The 25,461-nt window shown below is 46.1% G+C and overlaps 1 protein-coding gene across 1 annotated transcript in view; it reads left to right on the top strand.

Moving 5' to 3' along the window:
* ppm1e (protein phosphatase, Mg2+/Mn2+ dependent, 1E) overlaps nt 1-24,505 on the top strand; it is a gene marked incomplete at its 3' end in the record, with an annotated part of 76,204 nt that extends 51,699 nt beyond the window's left edge. The window contains exons 2-7 of the mRNA XM_083760525.1: nt 5,066-5,193; nt 12,895-13,094; nt 16,107-16,295; nt 16,792-16,935; nt 17,683-17,776; nt 23,475-24,505. Coding sequence (XP_083616651.1) covers nt 5,066-5,193; nt 12,895-13,094; nt 16,107-16,295; nt 16,792-16,935; nt 17,683-17,776; nt 23,475-24,505 — 1,786 coding nt within the window. The remainder of the gene's footprint in view (nt 1-5,065; nt 5,194-12,894; nt 13,095-16,106; nt 16,296-16,791; nt 16,936-17,682; nt 17,777-23,474) is intronic.
* Between the last annotated feature and the right edge of the window lie 956 nt (nt 24,506-25,461).

Genomic DNA, 25,461 nt, shown 5'->3' with positions numbered 1-25,461 from the left:
GATTCTACAAATGTCTTCTAAATCCTGACAGAAGGACCCTCAGAAACTATATGTAATTGGCCTCCGACCCCCATCTCAAAAGATGTTGTTCCAGGGACCCCACCAGAAGCAAAGATATGAGTTAAAAATGTTCGCTCTGAAAGAATATGTATTCGAAATTTGCGCTACATTTTCGCGATTTTTCAAAAATGGCAGACCTACAAGCTCATAGCGCGGCACAAATGAGCTTGTAGATCTGCTATTTTGCAATAGCTATAATGCTTAAAACAACAAATTCAGTGATTTAATAAACAGAAAATCAAAAAAACTCCATAAATTAGAAAACAAATGCAAGTGATCTTATTTTCACTAGTTTGGGTCCAGGGGAGTTTTCAATAATTTATTAACTCCATCTCTCAAAGGCAAATATTGTACTTTTCCTCCACAATAATTATTTGGAAACTTTAGTTACTAGTTTGTAGATTTTGAATGATCATCAAAACCACTTCAGGGTCTGTCCTACTTTAGCAATTAAAAAATATCAGATCTACAAGCTCACAAAGCAACGCGCTGTGAGCGTGTAGATATTTTCAAAGGATTTGTATACATCTAATACATTTCAAAACTTGTGACATGGGACATAACGAGTAGCCTACTTTAACTTTTGGTACTTAAACTACATTTTGATACCAAATACTTTTGTACCTTCACTCAAGAAAACTTTGAATACCTAACTTGTACTTCTACAATAGGTTTGGATATTTAAAAAAAGGCTTCCATCACTGGTATTTTCTCCCAAGCTGTACTTTTTTAATCACTTGTGGGATTAACAATCTCGCACACGAACGGACAAGGAGCGCGCCTGGACTGGATTGTTTATCTGTGGTGCGTTTTTGAACTCACACCCCACAATACATGCATGCCTGTGCCGTATGTAATTGGGGGGCGCTGCCCGGGCCATTGCAGAGATGGAAGGGCACTGTATGTCCACAGGAATGTGGGCGGCTGTGGCTCAGGAGGTAGAGCAGGCTGTCCAATGATCCGTGGGTCGGCGGTTCGAATCCTTGCTCCTCCTGTCCACATGTCGAAGTGTCTTTACTTATCGAAGTGTTTTCATTATATATTTGTACTTCACTACATCTCAGACGCAAATATTGTACTTTTTACTCAATTGAAATTGTTTAGTTACTTGTTACTTTTAGATTATTATTGCAAAACATATCAATCTTAGTCCCTATTTTATACTTTGGCTATTCAAAAACTGCTGATCTACAAGCTCACAGTCACAATGCATCACATTGCGACGTGTTGTGTTGTTTTTATTTTGTACTTTCACTCTGATATTGTTGTATTGGGATGCCAATACTCTTGTACCTCTACTACTACTACTACTAATACATTAAGATTTGTATACATTGTCATGAAATGATCAGTCGTTCACTTTTATGGTATGTGTTGTATCCAGTGGTATAGAGTAATTAAGTACATGTTCTCAAGTAGCCTACTGTACTTAAGTCCAATAATTTTGAGGTATTTTTGTATTTATTAATTTTACTTTCCTGGAGTATTCCCAATTTTCTATACTTTTACTTACTACTCCACTACACCTCAGAGGCAAATTGTACTTTTATTTTTACTCCACTACAATTATTTGAAAACATTAGTTACTAGTTACTTGGTAGATTTAGATTATTATTACAAAACATACTAACCACTTCAGACTTCTATACTTTGGAATTTGAAAATAGCAGAATCTACAATCTACTCGCGGCACATTGAACATATACAATCGCAAGTTGGGGCGAGGGAATTTAAAAAAATGAGGCCCCGGCTCATGCCAACAACACTCTCTGTGATTGGCGGCGTTGGAGTGTTATTTAAGCTGTTTGGTTGAGGAAATGACTTGTGCTCTGGACTGGTGGGAATAATCTGTGCAGGCAGCGTGCGTAATGGGCAGGCACTAGGCAGCCTTCTGGGTGTGTGGTCTCCTGTTGTTCTGAGCTCAGACACACTGGACACAGACACACTAGGCAGCCTGCTGGGTGTGTGGTCTCCTGTTGTTCTGAGCTCAGACACACTGGACACAGACACACTAGGCAGCCTGCTGGGTGTGTGGTCTCCTGTTGTTCTGAGCTCAGACACTAGGCACTAGGCAGCCTGCTGGGTGTGTGGTCTCCTGTTGTTCTGAGCTCAGACACTAGGCACTAGGCAGCCTGCTGGGTGTGTGGTCTCCTGTTGTTCTGAGCTCAGACACACTGGCTAAAAAGTTTGTATTGTTAAATTGGACAACTTGGACCGGAGGATAAACTGATTGGATTTTGATGGTCAGAGTCAAAATGTTATGGTATATTATATATATATATATATATATATATATATATAAACTTTATTACAGGCTCGTGGCCCACAAGGTAAGACAGTACATCACATATACAAGAATAAATAAATAAAATACAGTACATTTACCCAGCCCCACAGATTACTACTCTAGGCGAGGCACTCATCATGCCAGTGTCCTCTGATGGTAGAAGTGTACGGCCTGGGTCTGTCATCTGTCCAATGAGTGCATTCAGTGAGCGATCCAGCCTGCTCATGAATTTGAATGTCAGGTTCCTCAACAGAGCCATGAATATAGTGAGACCCAATGAACAGAAAAGCCCACTGGCTCTGGTGCTCCTGGGTTTTTTTAACAGGATTCGAAGACAGTCATTATAGGCTACTTGCAGTTTGCGTAAGCTCTCCTTCTTATACTTCACCCACAGTGGAGCTGTGTAGAGAGGGGTGCAATAAGCTCTAAAGAGGTTTAACTTAACATCCGTAGAACAATGGTGAAATATAATATACCATATAATTATATAATATATAATATTGTTGTTACTAGAGAGAGGCGCAACAGTTAACTTGAACTTCATCGATTATGAAAACATCGGTTGTTTCATAAAACAATTGATTGATTTGCAATCCATCCTTACTTTGGGCATGTAGGCAAAAAATAAATTCAAAACAAAAATTGTGAAAATGGCCAATGCACAAGTTCACCACACGTAGATAAGATCTTTAATTGTCACTGTACATACAACACAACTTCAGTCAGAACCTTATAACTTATTTTCATATTTGTTTTCACACAAAACTAAATTAATTTCATTCATTTGTACATCTAAATACAATTAAATAAAATATATGAAGACGAGAGGGGGTAAGGCTTTGTTTTGTGATGTTTGTAATTAGGAACTTCAGATACTATCAAATGTAGAAATAACAAAACTATCTGATCTGGGAATGGGATCCAAGGTCTCCGACAGCTCCAAAAATGTTACTTTTCAGGATGCAAATTTTAGTTTGGATTGGGGGGTCAAATCTACTAATCTAATGATTCCCGAGCGCGGCGCACGGCTGCGGCTCACCGCTCCTTAATTGGCTGCAGCTCACCGCTCCTTGGCTGCAGCTCACCGCTCCTTGGCTGCAGCTCACCGCTCCTTGGCTGCAGCTCACAGCTCCCAAATGATGGGTCAAATGCAGAGAACAAATTTCACTGCGGTAACGTGTGTGACACATCGTACGACTTTTACTTTGACTTTGACTTTGACTTTGACGGCGTTAATTAACTAAATGATACACAAATATGGAGATATGAGGTAGATATTCTGCCCGACACCAGCGCTATACAAGCTTATACAGTATAGGTCATTTCCATCTTCAGTCCCTGGGCATTACAGACTGCACTCATTCCACTCACTCCTTGGCAGTTTGTAAAAGCACGTCCCCGCACGTTGCTCCCTAGCCTTTTGTTCCTATGGGTTTCTGGGTGCCGTCCCAGATTTCTTTGCTCCTCCTTTACCAGTCCTGCATGTGTTTTGACCTTCTTGCCTTGTCTTTTTGGACTTTTTGGATTTTTGCCTGCAACTCTGGAATAGCTTTTTCTGTGTGGATTACCTTCCCTCCGTGTGCTTCATGTGCGCCTGCCTGTCTCGCCATGTCGTTAAGCCTTTGCCGCTCCAGTTGTTTGGAAAGAACTTATTTGTTGAACTTGCTCTGCCTGCTGCTAAACCGGCTGCTAAACCGGCTGCTAAACCGGCTGCACTCCAACCTGGTATATATAACCACACCCACCCGGTATATATAACCACACCCACCCGGTATATATAACCACACCCACCTTGTATATAACCACACCCACCTGGTATATATAACCACACCCACCTGGTATATATAACCACACCCACCTGGTATATATAACCACACCCACCTGGTATATATAACCACACCCACCTGGTATATAACCACACCCACCTGGTATATATAACCACACCCACCTGGTATATATAACCACACCCACCTGGTATATAACCACACCCACCTGGTATATATAACCACACCCACCTGGTATATATAACCACACCCACCTGGTATATAACCACACCCACCTGGTATATAACCACACCCACCTGGTATATATAACCACACCCACCTGGTATATATAACCACACAGACCTGGTATATATAACCACACCCACCTGGTATATATAACCACACCCACCTGGTATATATAACCACACCCACCTGGTATATATAACCACACCCACCTGGTATATATAACCACACCCACCTGGTATATAACCACACCCACCTGGTATATATAACCACACCCACCTGGTATATAACCACACCCACCTGGTATATATAACCACACCCACCTGGTATATATAACCACACCCACCTGGTATATAACCACACCCACCTGGTATATATAACCACACCCACCTGGTATATAACCACACCCACCTGGTATATATAACCACACCCACCTGGTATATATAACCACACCCACCTGGTATATATAACCACACCCACCTGGTATATAACCACTCTCCACTAACTGTCCCTGTCTGGTCTTTTGTCCTCTCCAGTAACTGTCCCTGTCTGGTCTTTTGTCCTCTCCACTAACTGTCCCTGTCTGGTCTTTTGTCCTCTCAGTCTCCACTAACTGTCCCTGTCTGGTCTTTTGTCCTCTCCAGTAACTGTCCGTGTCTCGTCTCTTGTCCTCTCCACTAACTGTCCCTGTCTGGTCTTTTGTCCTCTCCAGTAACTGTCCCTGCTCGCTGGCGGCAGCGCTGTCCCGGGCCACGGCAGACAGCCTTCTACAGAGCGATCTGTCCCTCCACCATATCACCAAGATGCCAGAGGACGAAGAAGGCGTCCCGCTGCATCGCCGTGAGTCTCTCTCTGTGTTTCATTTTTATGTAGGGTGGGAAAGTACTCCAATGTTTTTATCTTAAGTACCGTGTATCAATCCAAAACCAGCTCAGTGGCCTTGAGGTTAGAGTGTCCGCCCTGACACTGGGACGTCGGGGTTCGATCCCCGGCTGGGTCATACCAAAGACTCAAAAATGAAAAAAATAAAAAAAATGGGACCCAGTGCCTCCCTGCTTGGCACTTGCAGCATCAATAGTTGGATTGGGGGTAAGTCCCTGCGACAGACTAGCATCATGTCCAGGGGGTGTACTGTACTTGCACATCAAGCTGCCTCACGCTACAGAAACAGGAGATATGGGCTCCTGCCTTATTCGGTATTTAACCCATTCTGACCTGAGATCAGATTCATACGAGGTTTCCACTGGACACACACACTGGTCTGATGAACCCATTCTGACCTGAGATCAGATTCTAAAAATGTCACAGTCGTTCTTCGATTTTTCAAAAATAGCAGACCTACAAGCTCATATCGCGCCACTCGGTGGCGCGATATGAGCTTGTAGATCTGCTATTTTTAAATAGCTAAAGCACAACATGATGCTTAACACCAAAATGGGTTCCCGTTCAGAATGGGTTAAGTCCAACGTCATTTTGTAGTCCTACGTTACGTCCGGGTCCGAGTGGCACCAGCTCCCGTCCGCTTCTCATTGTAAATAACAATATCTAAACGCGTGAATCTTTTTACAAAGACGTTATTTTTCAGAAAGGAAGCATTGCCGTTTTAAAATGGGTCTTAATGCTTCCAACTCGAGTAGAATTATTAATGTTCTGTACAAGTGTCCATGGCAAAGAAGAAATATGATGTGGAGACAAGATAGACTATTATTACTTGCGCAAGCAGAGCGCGCACGTACTAGTTTTGCCCGGGACTCGTATGCACCGTCCCAGCCGTCCCGCCAATTTTGATGCGTATGCACCGTCCCAGCAAAGTGTGCCTGATGTGGCAGTGTTGCCAGATTACATACATGTATACACAGGAGCATTACCTTTAATCCTCCCAACACTAAAACATATCGTCATTACGTCACCATCGAAAACCAATTACACTCTGGCATTGGGTCCTTTAATCCACATCTTTATTTACGTCATCATTGAGAGCTAGTTATACAGATGTATGTAATCTGGCACCACTGCCGTATCAGGCACAATTTGCTGGGACGGTGCATATACGCATCAAAATTGGCGGGACGGCTGGGACGGTGCGTACGGCGCAAAGTAACCACAGTATACCGCTAATCAACTTACAAATTACGTATACAATACATACATAGTATATGTATAACTAGCTCTCAATGATGACGTAAAAAGGATGTGGATTAAAGGACTCAATGCCAGAGTGTAATTGGTTTTCGATGGTGACGTAATGATGATATGTTTTAGTGTTGGGAGGATTAAAGGTAATGCTCCTATGTATACTATGTATGTAATCTGGCACCACTGCCGTATCAGGCACAAGTAGTCATTACTGAGATTTGACAGTTTGTAGCGGTCGAAAGTACTTGCGCGCTCTGCTTGCGCACTAGTAGGCCATTTATGGCCTACTAGTGACGTCACGGCTAAAATACCGCATAGGTCTAATGGCTCGGCAAGGCTTACTTGCCAAGTAGCAATACAACATAACTGAAAGACAGCGACAACATGCAAAGTTATTATTTATTTAATGATGTGATCCGTTGTACAGTGATAACGGGAAATGCACTCGGAGAGATGCTACAGCCACACTTACACTGTACAATCCTGACCCCACCCCCGAGTCCTGTGTGACAGATGGACGGACAGACGGACAGAGGGTGGTGATTACATTACCGCTGCTCTAGAGCGTGTGTGGGTGTAATAGATGGTGAAAAAAGGCATAATATTTACACTGAGCTTCGATGCAATTATTTTACAAAGGCACTTTAGAACTTTATATATCAGGCCCCCGCTCCTTTGGAATTGGAGTTAAAGAAGTAGTTCACCCGAAAAACATGACACATTTTAGTTTTTGTCTCATCCCTGAGACAATAATTTGATGACATTTTGAAGACATCTTTCTGCCATGGGCTGTGTAATTGATAGAACATCGTAAAGGTTTTTGGGTGAACTAACCACGTTAAACCCCAGTGGTGGAAAAAAGTACTCGAATTGAGATGGCTGAAATGAATATAGGGCAGAAGTGGTTACCGGTAATGTATGTTTTGTAATAATAATCAAAATCTACAAAGTAACTTGAAATTAATTGAAAATGGTGGACCCTGATGTAAACAAGTTGTGTGCTTTTTGTATTGACTTGTTTGAAATGTACCCATTCTACAAGAAATACAAGAACAATTTTCAATCAATGATTGATTGATTGAAGATGATCAATCAATCAATGAATCAATCAATCAAAACTAGTAACTAAAGTTTTCAAATAAAGGTAGTGGAGTGAAAGTATACAATATAGGATACAATTTGGATCTGAGATGTAGTGGAGTAGAAGTAAAAGTTTTGGAAGTTGGAAAGTACAAATCCCTCAAAATTGTACTTAAGTACAGTACTTTAACCCATTCTGAAAGGGAACCCATTTTGGTGTTAGCGTCATGTTATGCTTTAGCTATTGAAAAATAGCAGATCTAAATGGTAAATGGTGCAGCCTTTATCCAAGGCGCTTTACAGAGATTGTGCATTACATTCACCCATTCATACACCGATGGCAGCGGAAACCATGCAAGGCACCAACTAGCACATCGGGAGCAATTAGGGGTTCAGTGTCTTGCTCAAGGACACTTCGACAGTAACTCTGGGGGAGCCCGGGTTCGAACTGGCAACCTTACGGTTACCATCCAGGCACTCTACCCCTGAGCCACCGCCGCCCCAGATCTTCAAGCTCATAGCGCGCCACAGAGTGGCGCGCTATGAGCTTGTAGGTCTGCTATTTTTTTTAAATCGAAGAACGACTGACATTTTTAGAATCTGATCTCAGGTCAGAATGGGTTAATCAGACCAGTGTGTGTCCAGTGGAAACCTCGTATGAATCTGATCTCAGGTCAGAATGGGTTAAGTAAATGTACTTGTTCTCCACCACAGTTAAACCCCATTATAGTCCCATAGTGGAGTGTAGTTCCTCAGGGCTCTTGTCTGTTTCTGTTGTTGCTGTGCGACGTGTCGTCAGGAAAACAAAACAATCAACAAATCTAGAAATAAAAAATACATTGACACAAATGTTGTCTTGGGGCGGTCCCCAAAGTCATTTCAGAGTGGGGGTCCCTGGAACAGAGTCATTTCAGAGTGGGGGTCCCTGGAACAGAGTCATTTCAGAGTGGGGGGTCCCTGGAACAGAGTCATTTCAGAGTGGGGGTCCCTGGAACAGAGTCATTTCAGAGTGGGGGTCCCTGGAACAGAGTCATTTCAGAGTGGGGATCCCTGGAACAAAGTCATTTCAGAGTGGCGGTCCCTGGAACAGAGTCATTTCAGAGTGGGGGTCCCTGGAACAGAGTCATTTCAGAGTGGGGGTCCCTGGAACAGAGTCATTTCAGAGTGGGGGTCCCTGGAACAGAGTCATTTCAGAGTGGGGGTCCCTGGAACAGAGTCATTTCAGAGTGGGGGTCCCTGGAACAGAGTCATTTCAGAGTGGGGGTCCCTGGAACAGAGTCATTTCAGAGTGGGGGTCCCTGGAACAAAGTCCTTTCAGAGTGGGGGTCCCTGGAACAGAGTCATTTCAGAGTGGGGGTCCCTGGAACAGAGTCATTTCAGAGTGGGGGTCCCTGGAACAGAGTCATTTCAGAGTGGGGGTCCCTGGAACAGAGTCATTTCAGAGTGGGGGTCCCCCTGGAACAGAGTCATTTCAGAGTGGGGGTCCCTGGAACAGAGTCATTTCAGAGTGGGGGTCCCTGGAACAGAGTCATTTCAGAGTGGGGGTCCCTGGAACAGAGTCATTTCAGAGTGGGGGTCCCTGGAACAGAGTCATTTCAGAGTGGGGGTCCCTGGAACAGAGTCATTTCAGAGTGGGGGTCCCTGGAACAGAGTCATTTCAGAGTGGGGGTCCCTGGAACAGAGTCATTTCAGAGTGGGGGTCCATGGAACAGAGTCATTTCAGAGTGGGGGTCCCTGGAACAGAGTCATTTCAGAGTGGGGGTCCCTGGAACAGAGTCATTTCAGAGTGGGGGTCCCTGGAACAAAGTCCTTTCAGAGTGGGGGTCCCTGGAACAGAGTCATTTCAGAGTTGGGGTCCCTGGAACAGAGTCATTTCAGAGTGGGGGTCCCTGGAACAGAGTCATTTCAGAGTGGGGGTCCCTGGAACAGAGTCATTTCAGAGTGGGGGTCCCTGGAACAGAGTCATTTCAGAGTGGGGGTCCCTGGAACAGAGTCATTTCAGAGTGGGGGTCCCTGGAACAGAGTCATTTCAGAGTGGGGGTCCCTGGAACAAAGTCATTTCAGAGTGGGGGTCCCGCAGCCCAAACACATTTTGGGGGAATCGTACTACATGTCGATTTGGTGATCGATGTGGTTTTGGGATCTCAAAGTACAAAATGTATTAACCCATTTTGACCTGAGATCAGATTCTAAATAATGTCTTCCACATCCTGACAGTTTTGTGATTTTTTTTCTCAAAAAAATAGCAGATCTACAAGCTCGTAGCGCGCCACTCGGTGGCGCGCTACGAGCTTGTAGATCTGCTATTTTTCAATAGCTAAATCATAACCTAATGCTAACACCAAAAGGTGTTCCCGTCCCCAAAATGGGTTAAGAGCAGATTCAGGGTTATTATGAATGGAAAGCAAGCACGTCAGCTATACAGTAATAGGTACAGTGCTAATATGGGATGGTAATTGTAGCTTGGGTCACTTTTGTCCCTCTGAGACTAAATGTGTGCCATTTTCTATACTTAAAAAATGGGCAGGATTGGAGGTGTGTCTGTGTGTCTGTGTGTATGTGTGTGTGTGTGTGTGTGTGTGTGTGTGTGTGTGTGTGTGTGTGTGTGTGTGTGTGTGTGTGTGTGTGTGTGTGTGTGTGTGTGTGTGTGTGTGTGTGTGTGTGTTAAGAGAGACGGTTGAAGTTCGTCGCGCCCTGGTTCCTTGTCTTGTGTTTGTGTGTCGAGGACAGACTTGAGATTACATAAAGAAGCATGCGCGCGCACACACACACACACACACACACACACACACACACACACACACACACACACACTGTACTAAGTTGGAGGGATAAATTTAGCTCATGGAGGCCACTCAAAGACATTGCTGCTGTGGAGCAGAATCCTCGTATCTTCCCGATACAAACGGAAGCGGTGGAAATGGCAGATCTACCAGACCTCACATCTAATATGTTAACATTAGATGGTCGATCATCACATCCCAGGTCAAGTTCGTATAAAGTATAACCAAATGGACCCTTATAGATTGAGAGTGTAGTGACATGAAACCAAATTGATCCTTGTAGATCTTTGAACCTTAAAGGTATATTCAGTGATTTCACTCAAAAAACCTTAGGTTTCGTTTTTGGCTGTGGGACCCAGCCTTTCGTCCAATCAGGATAGAGAGTCAAAAACGAAACCTAAGGTTTTTTGACCCCCAGGGGTTAACTGGGGACAGGGAGGAACTCCTTATATGGCCAGCACACTCTATAGTAGGGAGGATTATCACAACAAAACAAAAAAAGAAGTGATATTTGAATTAAGTGAAATCACTGAATATACCTTTAACAAATTATTGTTAAAACATATTTGTTACTTAATTTATACGAGAAGTCTACACAATTAGAGAATGTAAAAAAAAAGTTATCTCTACTATGGTACCAACATCAATACAGCATGGAACGATGGCACAAATATTCTTTAGTCTTGGGTCTGAGAGACTACAGTAAATCTCATCAAATGGTTGTTCCGTGGCTCAAATGCAGAATAAATAATGGACCTTGATATGAAGGGGTTGAAATCCGCTGCCTTAATCCATTCTGGGCGGGCACCCCTTCTGGTGTTGTAGGTCTGCTATTTTTGAAAAAATCGAAGAACGACTGACATAGAAACGTAGCTTTTTCAGAAAACTGTCAGGAAGTGGAAGACATTTTTTAGAATCTGATCTCAGGTCAGAATGGGTTAAAGGACCACTTCACCCATTTTCAACCGGTCTTCATATAATTGGTCCTCACTAATGGGAATGATAATGATAATGGTACCAGATGTTTCTGCTTGTTCTGTGTCTCATAAGAGGGCTGTGGACACTTCAGAGACACGCCTACCATTCACATTTGTATTCTTGTTTCCTCCATATTATTATTATTATTATTATTATTATTATGTAGATTTGCATTAATGAGAGATCAATGACCATCATAGCAACATTAAACTTTGCAGAAATAGAAAATCCTGCCATTTCAATTGGCTTGGATTCCCCGTCGATGATATCACTGGTAGGCGACGGTTTCTGAGCTATCCACAAAAAACAGTACCGCCTTATAACGATAGGTTAAAAACAGGGCTTATAGTCGTCCTTTAACCCATTCTGACCTGAGATCAGATTCATACGAGGTTTCCACTGGACACACACTGGTCTGATTAACCCATTCTGACCTGAGATCAGATTCTAAAAATGTCAGTCGTTCTTCGATTTTTCAAAAAATAGCAGACCTACAAGCTCGTAGCGCGCCACTCGGTGGCGCGCTATGAGCTTGTAGATCTGCTATTTTTCAATAGCTAAAGCACGACATGATGCTAACACCAAAATGGGTTCCCGTTCGGTTAATACTGAACTGAATACTGAACAGAAGTGAATAGTGCATGTCAATGGAGAGGCTTACACTTTGCACCGACATCACCACCACCAGTACTGATGCCCCAGATTGACGGTGCAGTGTGAGAGAGATGGTGTGTGTGTGTGTGTGTGTGTTTGTGTGTGTGTGTGTGTGTGTGTGTGTGTGTGTGTGTGTGTGTGTGTGTGTGTGTGTGTGTGTGTGTGTGTGTGTGTGTGTGTGTGTGTGTGTGTGTGTGTGTGTGTGTGTGTGTACAGTGCAGTGCAGTGTGAGAGCGATGGGAGGTCATGGCCTGGTCAAAGCCCACAACCATAATATTATCGCTTCGTGTGGATTTAATCCGTGCAGCGGCTGTGCCACACAATAACCCAACGCCTGCTGCCGTTACACAATACAAGCACCCATGCAGTGCAGCCATGATGCAGGCTGTGTTTATTAATTGCATAGCGCTGCTTGCTCAAGCTTTTTTTGATATGCATTATTTAGGCCATGGACGCCCATTTGATACCGTTCTTATCTCTGGGAGCCCAATCTACTGTACCCTGTACTGTACCAATCAGTGTTAACTCCGTTTGTACTCTCTCTCTCTGGCCCCTTGAACACTGGTGGCGCGCCACCGAGTGGCGCGCCACCAGTGTTGATGTCTTGAAGTATAGTGAGTATTATTGACACAAATGTGAGACAGACAGACAGACAGACAGACAGACAGACGGCTTATTTTTCCTCGTCAAATAGTGGATATGTTTTATTGACATTCATGAAATTGCCATCCTAAAATGTTGATGTCCTCACAAATATAGTAACACAGATGTGCGTGCGTGTGTGTGTGTGTGTGTGTGTGTGTGTGTGTGTGTGTGTGTGTGTGTGTGTGTGTGTGTGTGTGTGTGTGTGTGTGTGTGTGTGTGTGTGTGTGTGTGTGTGTGTGTGTGTGTGTGCGTGCGCGCGCTACAGAGCTGGAGGCGGCGACGTTTGCGCGGCTGGCGTTCAACAAGCTCTTCGAGACGTGCCTGCTGTGGCTGAAGGACTTCCCGTACCGCCGGCGCCCGCTGCCCTACTACGAGACCTCCATCCACGCCATCAAGAACATGAGGCGCAAGATGGAGGACAAGCACGTGGTCATCCCCGACTTCAACAGCCTCTTCAACATCCAGGTACGAGGAAGACGCACCCCGCTCCACGCCTTGAGGCGCAGTAACAGCCTCTTCAACATCCAGGTACGAGGAAAACGCACCGCGCTCCACGCCTTGAGGCGTAGTAACAGCCTCTTCAACATCCAGGTACGAGGAAGACGCACCCCGCTCCACGCCTTGAGGCGTAGTAACAGCCTCCTCAACATACAGGTACGAGGAAGATGCACCCCGCTCCACGCCTTGAGGCGTACTAGTAACAGCCTCCTCAACATCCAGGTACGAGGAAGACGCACCCCGCTCCACGCCTTGAGGCGTAGTAACAGCCTCCTCAACATCCAGGTACGAGGAAGTCGCACCCGCTCCACGCCTTGAGGCGTGGTGACGTGACTGGTAATTTGGTAAACGAATATTCTAAATTTTAATATTCAAATTACGGTTTTCGATACTGTATGTCAGGGGTATTCAACTAGATTAGGTCGGGGGCCACAACTGTAGAATGATTGTGTGTGGAGGGCCGCAAGCGTGCGCGCGAAGCGCGGATTTTTTTGGATTCTACAAATGTATTTTGTGTTCAAACACAAAGATCTATGTAGGCCAGGGGTCCTCAACTAGAAATGCTGAAGGTCCACAAATAATAAGTAGTATAAATAAGTTTTGAATAAGACCATGGTCCAGTCTCATGCGCGCGCAAATACAATTGCGGGTCGCGGGCCCCATGGGGTGGGGCTTCCCCCCTCGCCCCCCACCCCTAGAAACAACTATGGCTGATTACTGTCATTATGATAATCTAGCACTTTATATATCGCGCACATCATACCTGTAACTTTCTCTCTTAAAAAATAAAAAAAATAAAAATAAAAGTTTTTTTTTTTTTTTTTTTTTTTTTAATTATTATTCCAAGGGCCACTAGGGGGCGCTCCGCGGGCCGCATTTGGCCCGCGGGCCGCCAGTTGAATAGCCCTGCTGTATGTACTAGTAGCGGCATACATCTATTCATTGTGGCTTGTGCAGGTGAGAGACACCCTTACTGCAGTAGATATCAACTATATAAGGGTGTACATTACCAGTGTGTAATCACAGTCATACCGAATGCATGAAGTGACAATGTATGTATGATGGCCTGTGCTGATATAAGATTGATGACAGTGCTCAGTGCTTGTTCAAACACACGCACATGCACACGCATGCATGCACACACATACACACGCGATTGTGCGCGTGCACGCGACTCATCCAAAACACTCCCCGTAAGACCCTCTGGTGACTTTCACCGGCGTGACTTCAGCGTGTTTCAACAGCAATTATGGCAAGGCTGCGCGGGCTCGTTAACCAATCAGGAGGCGTCCTTCAGGGACCCCCAACCCGGAGACCCCCCCCCCCCCCACATCACCACATCGAAGCTGATGGATCCACTTATAATTAACTTCATAATTCCTCTGGATCAAATGTTAATCCCATTTTGGTAAATGTGCAGATGGTTGTTAAGCCAGTTAATTGACATTAATACCCACTTAATTACAGGAGACGGATGAGAGAGGGTGGCACTAGTACACAGTAACATTCTCAGTGTTACTTTGACTGTGTGGGTGCACATTAGGGGTCAGTTTGGTCCCAATTGGTGCACCCTGCCGGTTAAAAGCAACACAGATGATTATCTAAAACAGATTGCCACTTTACTCTACAGGCAATAATATCTCTGTATCAAATCTGATATGGTGTGGGTTTTTGTGGCCATACACGTCATGTATACAGTAGATAGATATATATATATATATATAGTTTTGTGGCTTTTTGAGGTAAGGTCCGGCCGGACAAATGTATTTGTCTGGGCAAATACATAATACATTTGGGTTTCCTTGACATGAAAATGTCTAACAACCAACTGGTATAGCAGATTTAAGTGGTTAGTCGACCACTGAAGCCCTCGTCTCTGCCGGGTGATCAAAGCATCTATGTCCAAAACTGTTACGTTTAATTTTAATTAATTACTAAATGATTATTATTTTTTCTGTTCTTTTTTCACCTAAACGTCATCAGTGATGTTCATTGCAATGCCATTTCAATGCCATTGGTCATGATATTTGCATATAAATACCCCCCACAGAGGCTGAAATTCACACAAATTAAAAATGTCTAAGACTTTTGACCTTTACCCTAATAAAAGTAGGTAAAATAATTGTAATAGTTTTTTTGTGATCATTAGAATGTCTAGAACATGTTTTATTCATTATTGTGAAAGATATCCCCAAAATGTAAATTATTAATTTATTATATTATTATATAATTATTATAAATTTTTCATCAAACTTTTTTTTTTTTTTTTTTTTAACATATTTTTTAGTCTTAGTCCTAGTAGTACAAAGTAGTAGTAAGGTTGAAATCTATTTTTTGCAAGTAGAAATTAATGCGGGTGTTAGAGGGTTAAGGATTCAAACTAAGTATAGCAGATCTACAAGCTCACAGCGTGCCACTGCACGGCACGTTTCAAGCTTGTACATCTGCTACATTTTGACGGGTTGCAAGTGTGATCAAGTCGGGGGGCGTTCATTTACGAAAAAGAAAAGGCAAAAAGTGAAAAGACTTTGATATGATATGATATGATATGGTTCCCAGTGGCGTGCACAGACATTTAGAGGGGCAGGTGCTCAAGTGAAAAAAGGGGCACCTTGTGCAGCGCATTTTGGGGCGGGAACCCATTTTGGTGCTTTATAGCTATTGAAAAATAGCAGATCTACAAGCTCATAGCGCGCCACCGAGTTTGTAGGTCTGCTATTTTTCTTTAATCGAAGAACCACTGACATAGAAACATAGCTTTAGATTGTGGGGGGGCCTAAATAACATAGTAGAAGCGTTTTTGTATCAAGATTTGATCAATGTCACCATGGTCCACAAACTACAAATGAAGGGAAAAAGAATATTATTATTATTTTTATTTTTTTAAGAGCAAAATTGCCAAAAGGGCAGGGGGTGCTCTAGCACCCCCTAGTGTCTATCTGTGCCCGCCACTGATTATGGTTCCCCTCCCCCGTTCAGGACCAGGAGGAGCAGGCCTTCTTCGCCGTGTTCGACGGCCACGGGGGCGTGGACGCCGCCATCTACGCCGCCAACCACCTCCACGTCAACCTGGTGCACACGGAGGCCTTCCGCCAGGACCCCAGCGAGGCCCTCTACCGAGCCTTCAAGGTCACCGACGAGCGCTTCATCAAGAAGGCCCATCGGGAGGTGAGGCCTTGCCGTCACCGTCGATAACACCAGGAGGCCGTGATCGGCCTGCATGGCACATTATTTGAGAGATTATCACAATTGTTTTCGCTTAAAAAGCCATTGAGACCTGGAGGTAATCCAGTCGCAGTGTGCCGCGGGTTCGACTCCCGAGCCCGACACGGCCTTTACTGCATGTCTTCCCCCCATCTCTCTCCCGTTTCCTGTCAGCCTATACTGTCTGTCCCTTCAAAAAACCAATAAAAGAGGCGTAAGCCGCAAAATAATATCTTTAAAAAAAGAAAAACGGCGTTCCAGCTTGTGGATCTGCTACTGATCAAATAGGGCATTCATTTACGAAAAAAATGCATAAAGTTAGAATATGGAGATGAGTGCTAATGTTGCTAATTTATTGTGTGTGTGTGTGTGTGTGTGTGTGTGTGCGTGTGCGCGTGCGTGTGCGTGCGTGCGTGCATGCGTGCATGTGTGCGTGTGCGTGTGTGCGTGCGCGCATCAGAAACTGCGTTGCGGGACCACCGGGGTGGTGACGTTCCTGCGGGGCAGGATGCTGCATGTGGCCTGGCTGGGGGACTCTCAGGTCATGCTGGTCAGGAGGAGCCAGGCGGTGGAGCTGATGAAACCACACAAACCAGACCGAGAGGTACTGTACGCACACGCACAGACACACACACACACACACATGCACGCACACAGACAGACAGACGTGCACACTAGTGTTGTAGTCGAGTCCATCTAAAGCGAGTCCGAGTCGAGACCGAGTGTTGGAGCGGTCGCGACCGAAACCAGATTAATTTATTCCCTTATTTGAGGTACAGAAAAACTGCACTTATACTTATACAGACTTTGGAAAAGCTCAAAATTAGGTATACTACAGGCTGGCCAGTTCTGTGTTATGAGCTCCGTTACTTAATTCAAGCCGGACCACAATCGAATGAACTTAACTCGGGAGCCTATCAGCATCTGACCACTTAACACGGGAGCCTATCAGCATCTGACCGCTTAACACAGGAGCCTATCAGCATCTGACCACTTAACACGGGAGCCTATCAGCATCTGACCACTTAACACGGGAGCCTATCAGCATCTGACCGCTTAACACGGGAGCCTATCAGCATTTGACCACTTAACACGGGAGCCTATCAGCATCTGACCACTTAACACGGGAGCCTATCAGCATTTGACCACTTAACACGGGAGCCTATCAGCATTTGACCACTTAACACGGGAGCCTATCAGCATCTGACCGCTTAACACGGGAGCCTATCAGCCTGTGAACCTAACTAACTTGAACTAACCACTAACCACTGAACTAAACGTGAACCTGAACGTGTGTGTGTGTGTGTGTGTGTGTGTGTGCTCGTGCTCGTGCTCGTGCGTGTGTTTGTAGGATGAAAAGAAGAGGATAGAGGCGCTAGGAGGCTGTGTCATCTGGTTTGGAACGTGGAGGGTTAACGGCAGTCTGTCTGTCTCCAGATCCATAGGTAAACATGCATCACACATGACATCATATCAAAGAAAAGAAAAACACAGCTGGCACATCACAGGCAAAAATAAATAAATGTCTCCGCACTGTGGCTTACAGGTCTAAAGCTTTATTGATTAACGTGTTCACTAGAAAGTATTCTTCAGACATCCGACATCCATCATACAGTCCGTCTGTCTCCAGATCCATACTGTAGGTAAACTTTACACATTGATCATCTATCCATCTACAGTCACCCCCCCGTCTCTCTGCTCTTACTGTCCTGTCTCTCTCTTTAAAGATGCAGTGCCGTGATTTCTTCCACCCTAATATTAATATAAGGAAGATTTTTTTTTCAAAAAAGTGTACAGTATTTGTTAAAATGTTGTTTATATGTGGACACGCCCACCAGTTATGTCTGGCTTGCCTGGTGGGTGGTAATCCACCGGAACTGAAGCCGCACCCACAGCTGTTGTATGATAAAGGGGGAGTGGTTAGAGGAGGGGATGGTATTGTGATGTCACTATATCAGTTTTGATTTTCCATTGGCACGTTTGGCTGTCAAGGTTTCAGCCTCCAGGAAGAAACCCTAAATACAAAGGGAAGACATCATTGCACATAACAACCACACCAAGGTGTCTAATGAAGTATTGTCACCACTCACCAGAAATCATGGCATTGACCTTATACCAACCTTGAAACGTATGCTGGTCCCTGATTGGCCGGTGGAGTACACCGACATACATACATACCCGATCGAAGTACTTGCGTGCTCTGCTTGCGCAAGTAATAAAGTCTGATATGTTAACAGACCATCCATGGGCCCCTCTAGAGCATGATAAACTATGTTAACAGACCATCCATGGGCCCCTCTAGAGCATGATAAACTATGTTAACAGACCATCCATGGGCCCCTCTAGAGCATGATAAACTCTATATGTTAACAGACCATCCATGGGCCCCTCTAGAGCATGATAAACTATGTTAACAGACCATCCATGGGCCCCTCTAGAGCATGATAAACTCTATATGTTAACAGACCATCCATGGGCCCCTCTAGTGCATGATAAACTCTATATGTTAACAGACCATCCATGGGCCCCTCTAGAGCATGATAAACTATGTTAACAGACCATCCATGGGCCCCTCTAGAGCATGATAAACTATGTTAACAGACCATCCATGGGCCCCTCTAGAGCATGATAAACTATGTTAACAGACCATCCATGGGCCCCTCTAGAGCATGATAAACTATGTTAACAGACCATCCATGGGCCCCTCTAGTGCATGATAAACTATGTTAACAGACCATCCATGGGCCCCTCTAGTGCATGATAAACTCTATATGTTAACAGACCATCCATGGGCCCCTCTAGAGCATGATAAACTATGTTAACAGACCATCCATGGGCCCCTCTAGAGCATGATAAACTATGTTAACAGACCATCCATGGGCCCCTCTAGAGCATGATAAACTCTATATGTTAACAGACCATCCATGGGCCCCTCTAGAGCATGATAAACTATGTTAACAGACCATCCATGGGCCCCTCTAGAGCATGATAAACTATGTTAACAGACCATCCATGGGCCCCTCTAGTGCATGATAAACTATGTTAACAGACCATCCATGGGCCCCTCTAGAGCATGATAAACTATGTTAACAGACCATCCATGGGCCCCTCTAGAGCATGATAAACTATGTTAACAGACCATCCATGGGCCCCTCTAGTGCATGATAAACTATGTTAACAGACCATCCATGGGCCCCTCTAGTGCATGATAAACTCTATATGTTAACAGACCATCCATGGGCCCCTCTAGAGCATGATAAACTATGTTAACAGACCATCCATGGGCCCCTCTAGAGCATGATAAACTATGTTAACAGACCATCCATGGGCCCCTCTAGAGCATGATAAACTATGTTAACAGACCATCCATGGGCCCCTCTAGAGCATGATAAACTATGTTAACAGACCATCCATGGGCCCCTCTAGTGCATGATAAACTATGTTAACAGACCATCCATGGGCCCCTCTAGTGCATGATAAACTATGTTAACAGTCCATCCATGGGCCCCTCTAGAGCATGATAAACTATGTTAACAGACCATCCATGGGCCCCTCTAGAGCATGATAAACTATGTTAACAGTCCATCCATGGGCCCCTCTAGTGCATGATAAACTATGTTAACAGACCATCCATGGGCCCCTCTAGAGCATGATAAACTATGTTAACAGACCATCCATGGGCCCCTCTAGAGCATGATAAACTATGTTAACAGACCATCCATGGGCCCCTCTAGAGCATGATAAACTATGTTAACAGTCCATCCATGGGCCCCTCTAGTGCATGATAAACTATGTTAACAGACCATCCATGGGCCCCTCTAGAGCATGATAAACTATGTTAACAGACCATCCATGGGCCCCTCTAGTGCATGATAAACTATGTTAACAGACCATCCATGGGCCCCTCTAGAGCATGATAAACTATGTTAACAGACCATCCATGGGCCCCTCTAGAGCATGATAAACTATGTTAACAGTCCATCCATGGGCCCCTCTAGTGCATGATAAACTATGTTAACAGACCATCCATGGGCCCCTCTAGAGCATGATAAACTATGTTAACAGACCATCCATGGGCCCCTCTAGAGCATGATAAACTATGTTAACAGACCATCCATGGGCCCCTCTAGTGCATGATAAACTATGTTAACAGTCCATCCATGGGCCCCTCTAGTGCATGATAAACTATGTTAAAAGACCATCCATGGGCCCCTCTAGTGCATGATAAACTATGTTAACAGACCATCCATGGGCCCCTCTAGAGCATGATAAACTATGTTAACAGACCATCCATGGGCCCCTCTAGAGCATGATAAACTATGTTAAAAGACCATCCATGGGCCCCTCTAGAGCATGATAAACTATGTTAACAGACCATCCATGGGCCCCTTAAGAGCATGATAAACTCTATATGTTAACAGACCATCCATGGGCCCCTCTAGAGCATGATAAACTATGTTAACAGACCATCCATGGGCCCCTCTAGAGCATGATAAACTATGTTAACAGACCATCCATGGGCCCCTCTAGTGCATGATAAACTCTATATGTTAACAGTCCATCCATGGGCCCCTCTAGAGCATGATAAACTATGTTAACAGACCATCCATGGGCCCCTCTAGAGCATGATAAACTATGTTAACAGACCATCCATGGGCCCCTCTAGAGCATGATAAACTATGTTAACAGACCATCCATGGGCCCCTCTAGTGCATGATAAACTATGTTAACAGACCATCCATGGGCCCCTCTAGAGCATGATAAACTATGTTAACAGACCATCCATGGGCCCCTCTAGTGCATGATAAACTATGTTAACAGTCCATCCATGGGCCCCTCTAGAGCATGATAAACTATGTTAACAGACCATCCATGGGCCCCTCTAGTGCATGATAAACTATGTTAACAGACCATCCATGGGCCCCTCTAGTGCATGATAAACTATGTTAACAGTCCATCCATGGGCCCCTCTAGAGCATGATAAACTATGTTAACAGACCATCCATGGGCCCCTCTAGTGCATGATAAACTATGTTAACAGACCATCCATGGGCCCCTCTAGAGCATGATAAACTATGTTAACAGTCCATCCATGGGCCCCTCTAGAGCATGATAAACTCTATATGTTAACAGACCATCCATGGGCCCCTCTAGAGCATGATAAACTATGTTAACAGACCATCCATGGGCCCCTCTAGAGCATGATAAACTCTATATGTTAACAGACCATCCATGGGCCCCTCTAGTGCATGATAAACTATGTTAACAGACCATCCATGGGCCCCTCTAGTGCATGATAAACTATGTTAAAAGACCATCCATGGGCCCCTCTAGTGCATGATAAACTCGGCCAAGAACTACGCGGCAAACGGTCTTCTCTCCCTTCCACGCAGGCCAGGCGCTAACGAAAATGTCAGCACTCTCTTGTCATATTTACAATTTACAATTTAGGCATTTAGCAGACGCTCTTAATCCAGAGCGACTTACATTTAGGCAAGAACAAAAGCATGGGAATACATCACATAAAAGCATTTATCATGAAACATGCGTAAGCTAAGAAGGTAACAGTGGAATATCTATATGATGAAACTATACATACACTATACATAATAAACTATACATATTCACTACTATGCTATACATATGTACTATGGCGTGCTATGACTATATACAATACAATTATAGTGCTGTCTACATAACATGCTATAAGTCTAAGTCAAATGCTATCTAAGCCAACAGAAATTCTATCTAAGGGGTTAGGGTAAGTGCTATGGGCCATGATGGAGTCTGAAAAGGTGGGTTTTCAGGCTACGGCGGAAGATTGGGAGTGATGCTGCAGTTCTGACTGCAATGGGAAGTGCATTCCACAGTTTTGGAGCCAGAAGGGAGAAGAGTTTGGGACGTGTGGAGCGTTGTCCCGGCGTTTTTAGTGAGGGTACTTCCAGTTTCCCTGCGTTGGCTGATCTGAGTGCGCGGGAGGGTTTGTAGGGTTCAATCATACTTGTAAGATATGGGGGAGCCATACCTTTGGTTGCTTTGAATGCCAGCATCAGAGTTTTGTATTCTGTGCGGGCAGCGACCGGGAGCCAGTGGAGGGAGCGGAGCAGGGGGGAGACATGTGAGAATTTTGGCTGGTTGAAGACCAAGCGAGCTGCTGCATTTTGGATCAGCTGGAGAGGCTTAAGTGCACATGCTGGTAGGCCAGTAAGGAGGGAGTTACAATAGTAATAGTAATGCGGAATGTCACGAGGTCAAGGAACGATGTGAAGGAGAATTCATTAAGGACTGGAAAAGACAGCCGCAATGCTGAGCAACCGACCGCATTCACACGCTAGGCTAGTGTTGTTGTATGACAGTGGATGTTATTGATTCATTCACACGCTAGGCTAGTGTTGTTGTATGACGGTGGATGTTATTGATTCATTCACACGCTAGGCTAGTGTTGTTGTATGACAGTGGATGTTATTGATTCATTCACACACTAGGCTAGTGTTGTTGTATGACAGTGGATGTTATTGATTCATTCACACACTAGGCTAGTGTTGTTGTATGACAGTGGATGTTATTGATTCATTCACACACTAGGCTAGTGTTGTTGTATGACGGTGGATGTTATCGATTCATTCACACACTAGGCTAGTGTTGTTGTATGATGGTGGATGTTATTGATTCATTCACACACTAGGCTAGTGTTGTTGTATGACGGTGGATGTTATCGATTCATTCACACACTAGGCTAGTGTTGTTGTATGATGGTGGATGTCATTGATTCATTCACACACTAGGCTAGTGTTGTTGTATGACGGTGGATGTTATTGATTCATTCACACACTAGGCTAGTGTTGTTGTATGACGGTGGATGTTATTGATTCATTCACACACTAGGCTAGTGTTGTTGTATGACGGTGGATGTTATTGATTCATTCACACACTATAGGCTACGGTGTTGTATGACGGTGGATGTTATATATAATCAATCAAACATTTGTAACTATTTAGCCAAATACATATATTTATGGGTACTTGACATGAAAACGTTTCGAGAAGGAACTATTCACAAAAAACTACATTTTCCTGGTAAAACTGTGACCGATTGTGACCCTGAGAACCCCATTGGTTACGTGTGGCTCCTCCTCCCTGCAGGCGACAACGAGCACAAGCCCTACATCTCGGGCGACGCGGACCACGCCGTGTTCCCGCTGGACGGCTCCGAGGACTACCTGATCCTGGCGTGCGACGGCTTCTGGGACACGGTGACGCCCGAGGAGGCGGTGGGCGTGGTCAGCGCCCACCTGCAGGAGAACGCCGGCGACACGGCCATGGTGGCCCACAAGCTGGTGGCGGAGGCGCGCGACGCCGGCTCCAGCGACAACATCTCCGTCATCGTGGTGTTCCTTCGAGACCCGCGCTGCCCGCCCCCGCCGCCCCCCATGGCGGGGGGGGGCTGCGGCGGCAGCCTCGGGGGGGTCGAGGAGGAGGCGGCGGAGGAGGGGGGTGGCGGGGTCGGGGGGGAGGTGGAGCTGATGGAGGAGACGGAGGCGGTCTGCACCGAGCCGGAGGCCGAGGAGGAGGAAGAGGAAGAGGAGGAGGAGGGGGGGACGAGGGGCCGCGGCGGAGAGAAAGGCGGCACGGCGGCCGACGTGGGCGGCGGCGGCGGGAGGAAGGGGCGCGGCGGCTTCCTGCAGCAGTGCTCGGCGCCGGCCGACATGGGCTACGAGGACCGCGCGGAATCCTTCACCGACAGGACCAGCCTCGGCCTGCTGGGCGGGGAGGAGGGCAGGGTCACGCTGACCCCGGCGCCCTCATTCTCCTCGTCCTCAGACGACGGCCTGGCGCCCGGGGGGCGGGGGTCGGGCCGCGTCTGCCACCCGTACCCAGGAGAATGCCCCTCGTGGAGGAGGAGACGCGTCCCCGCGGGAGGGCCCCAGCAGGGGGCGGAGCCGCTGTGGGCGCTGACGGCCGGCCTGCTGGGCAGATGCCAGCGGAGGATGGCGTGCGGGCGTCCCCACTGGAGCCGGAGGAGGCTGGGCAGCAGAGCGGGCCGCGGGGATCCCGGCGGCACGCTGGGGCAGCGGGCCGGCTCCCATCCCGCCGTGCCCTGCTCCCAGCGCCGCGCCGAGACCAGGCCCGGGGTGGCGGAGGCCCGATCAGCCCACCTCGACACCTGCCTCTGAAGAGGACGCAACCTCCACCCCCCCCCCCCACCCCTTCCACAAGCTGCCCCCCCCCAGAACCACCCACTCTCATCCCCACGCACTGCCCCCCCCCCCCCCCCCTCTTCACATGTAACATGTAAGCGGCCAGGCTCCTGCTGTTGTCCACCCGACCAACTGAAGCCCAACACACACCGGCTCCGTCCGCCTGGAAAATAGAACTGGTTCTATCGGCGCGCCAGGCGAGGCGCCAGCGCGCGTCGGACGCCGCCGGTGTGCGATAGGTTCATTGAAAATAACGGAGGCAGCTGTTTTGATGACGCGCGGCGGTCGCAGACGGTGTTGTGATGGGCTTGACTGACTGAATCCCCGGATCCCCCCCCCAGCAGTCTGTGCTGTGATGCCATAGAGCGTTTGAACCTCTGCCTCCTCCACATCTCCCGAAACCCATCCACCGCCCCGCCCCACACAGACTGGAACTCGGGGAGGGGAGGGGTGGGGTGGGGGGCTAGAACAATCAGACAGGGCAGCGGACGCACGCTGCTCTCTCTCTCTCTCTCTCTGTCTCTCTCTCTCTCTCTCTCGGGAAGAAACGAACGCGCCCATCATCAACCCACCCACTCTCTCTGTCCATAGATAAAAACAGGATTATAAGATTATTAGACACTCACTCACCTGAATCACAGCATCATGTAGAGCGATATGTATTACAAAACGGGAAGGGGGGGGGGGGGTGGGATACCATAGCTGGGGATAATGGAGTTGAGCAGGGGGTGGGGTGGAGGGGGGGGATATTATTAAGAAATTATATTCTATTTATAGTCTTTGTCGGATCACATGGTTCTCTTTATTGTGTATAGACTTGCTTCTTGGACATGCCCTGCCCTGGGTTTGCGTTTACAGTGGAAAGAGAAGCAGATGACTGTCTGTGTGTGTGTGTGTGTGTGTGTGTGTGTGTGTCTGTCTGTGTGTGTGTG

The sequence above is a fragment of the Protomyctophum parallelum genome (genome assembly GCF_964188405.1).
Source record: "Protomyctophum parallelum genome assembly, chromosome: 1".
NCBI classification, from domain to species: Eukaryota; Metazoa; Chordata; class Actinopteri; order Myctophiformes; family Myctophidae; genus Protomyctophum; species Protomyctophum parallelum.
This window is presented reverse-complemented; position numbering and strand designations above follow the sequence as displayed.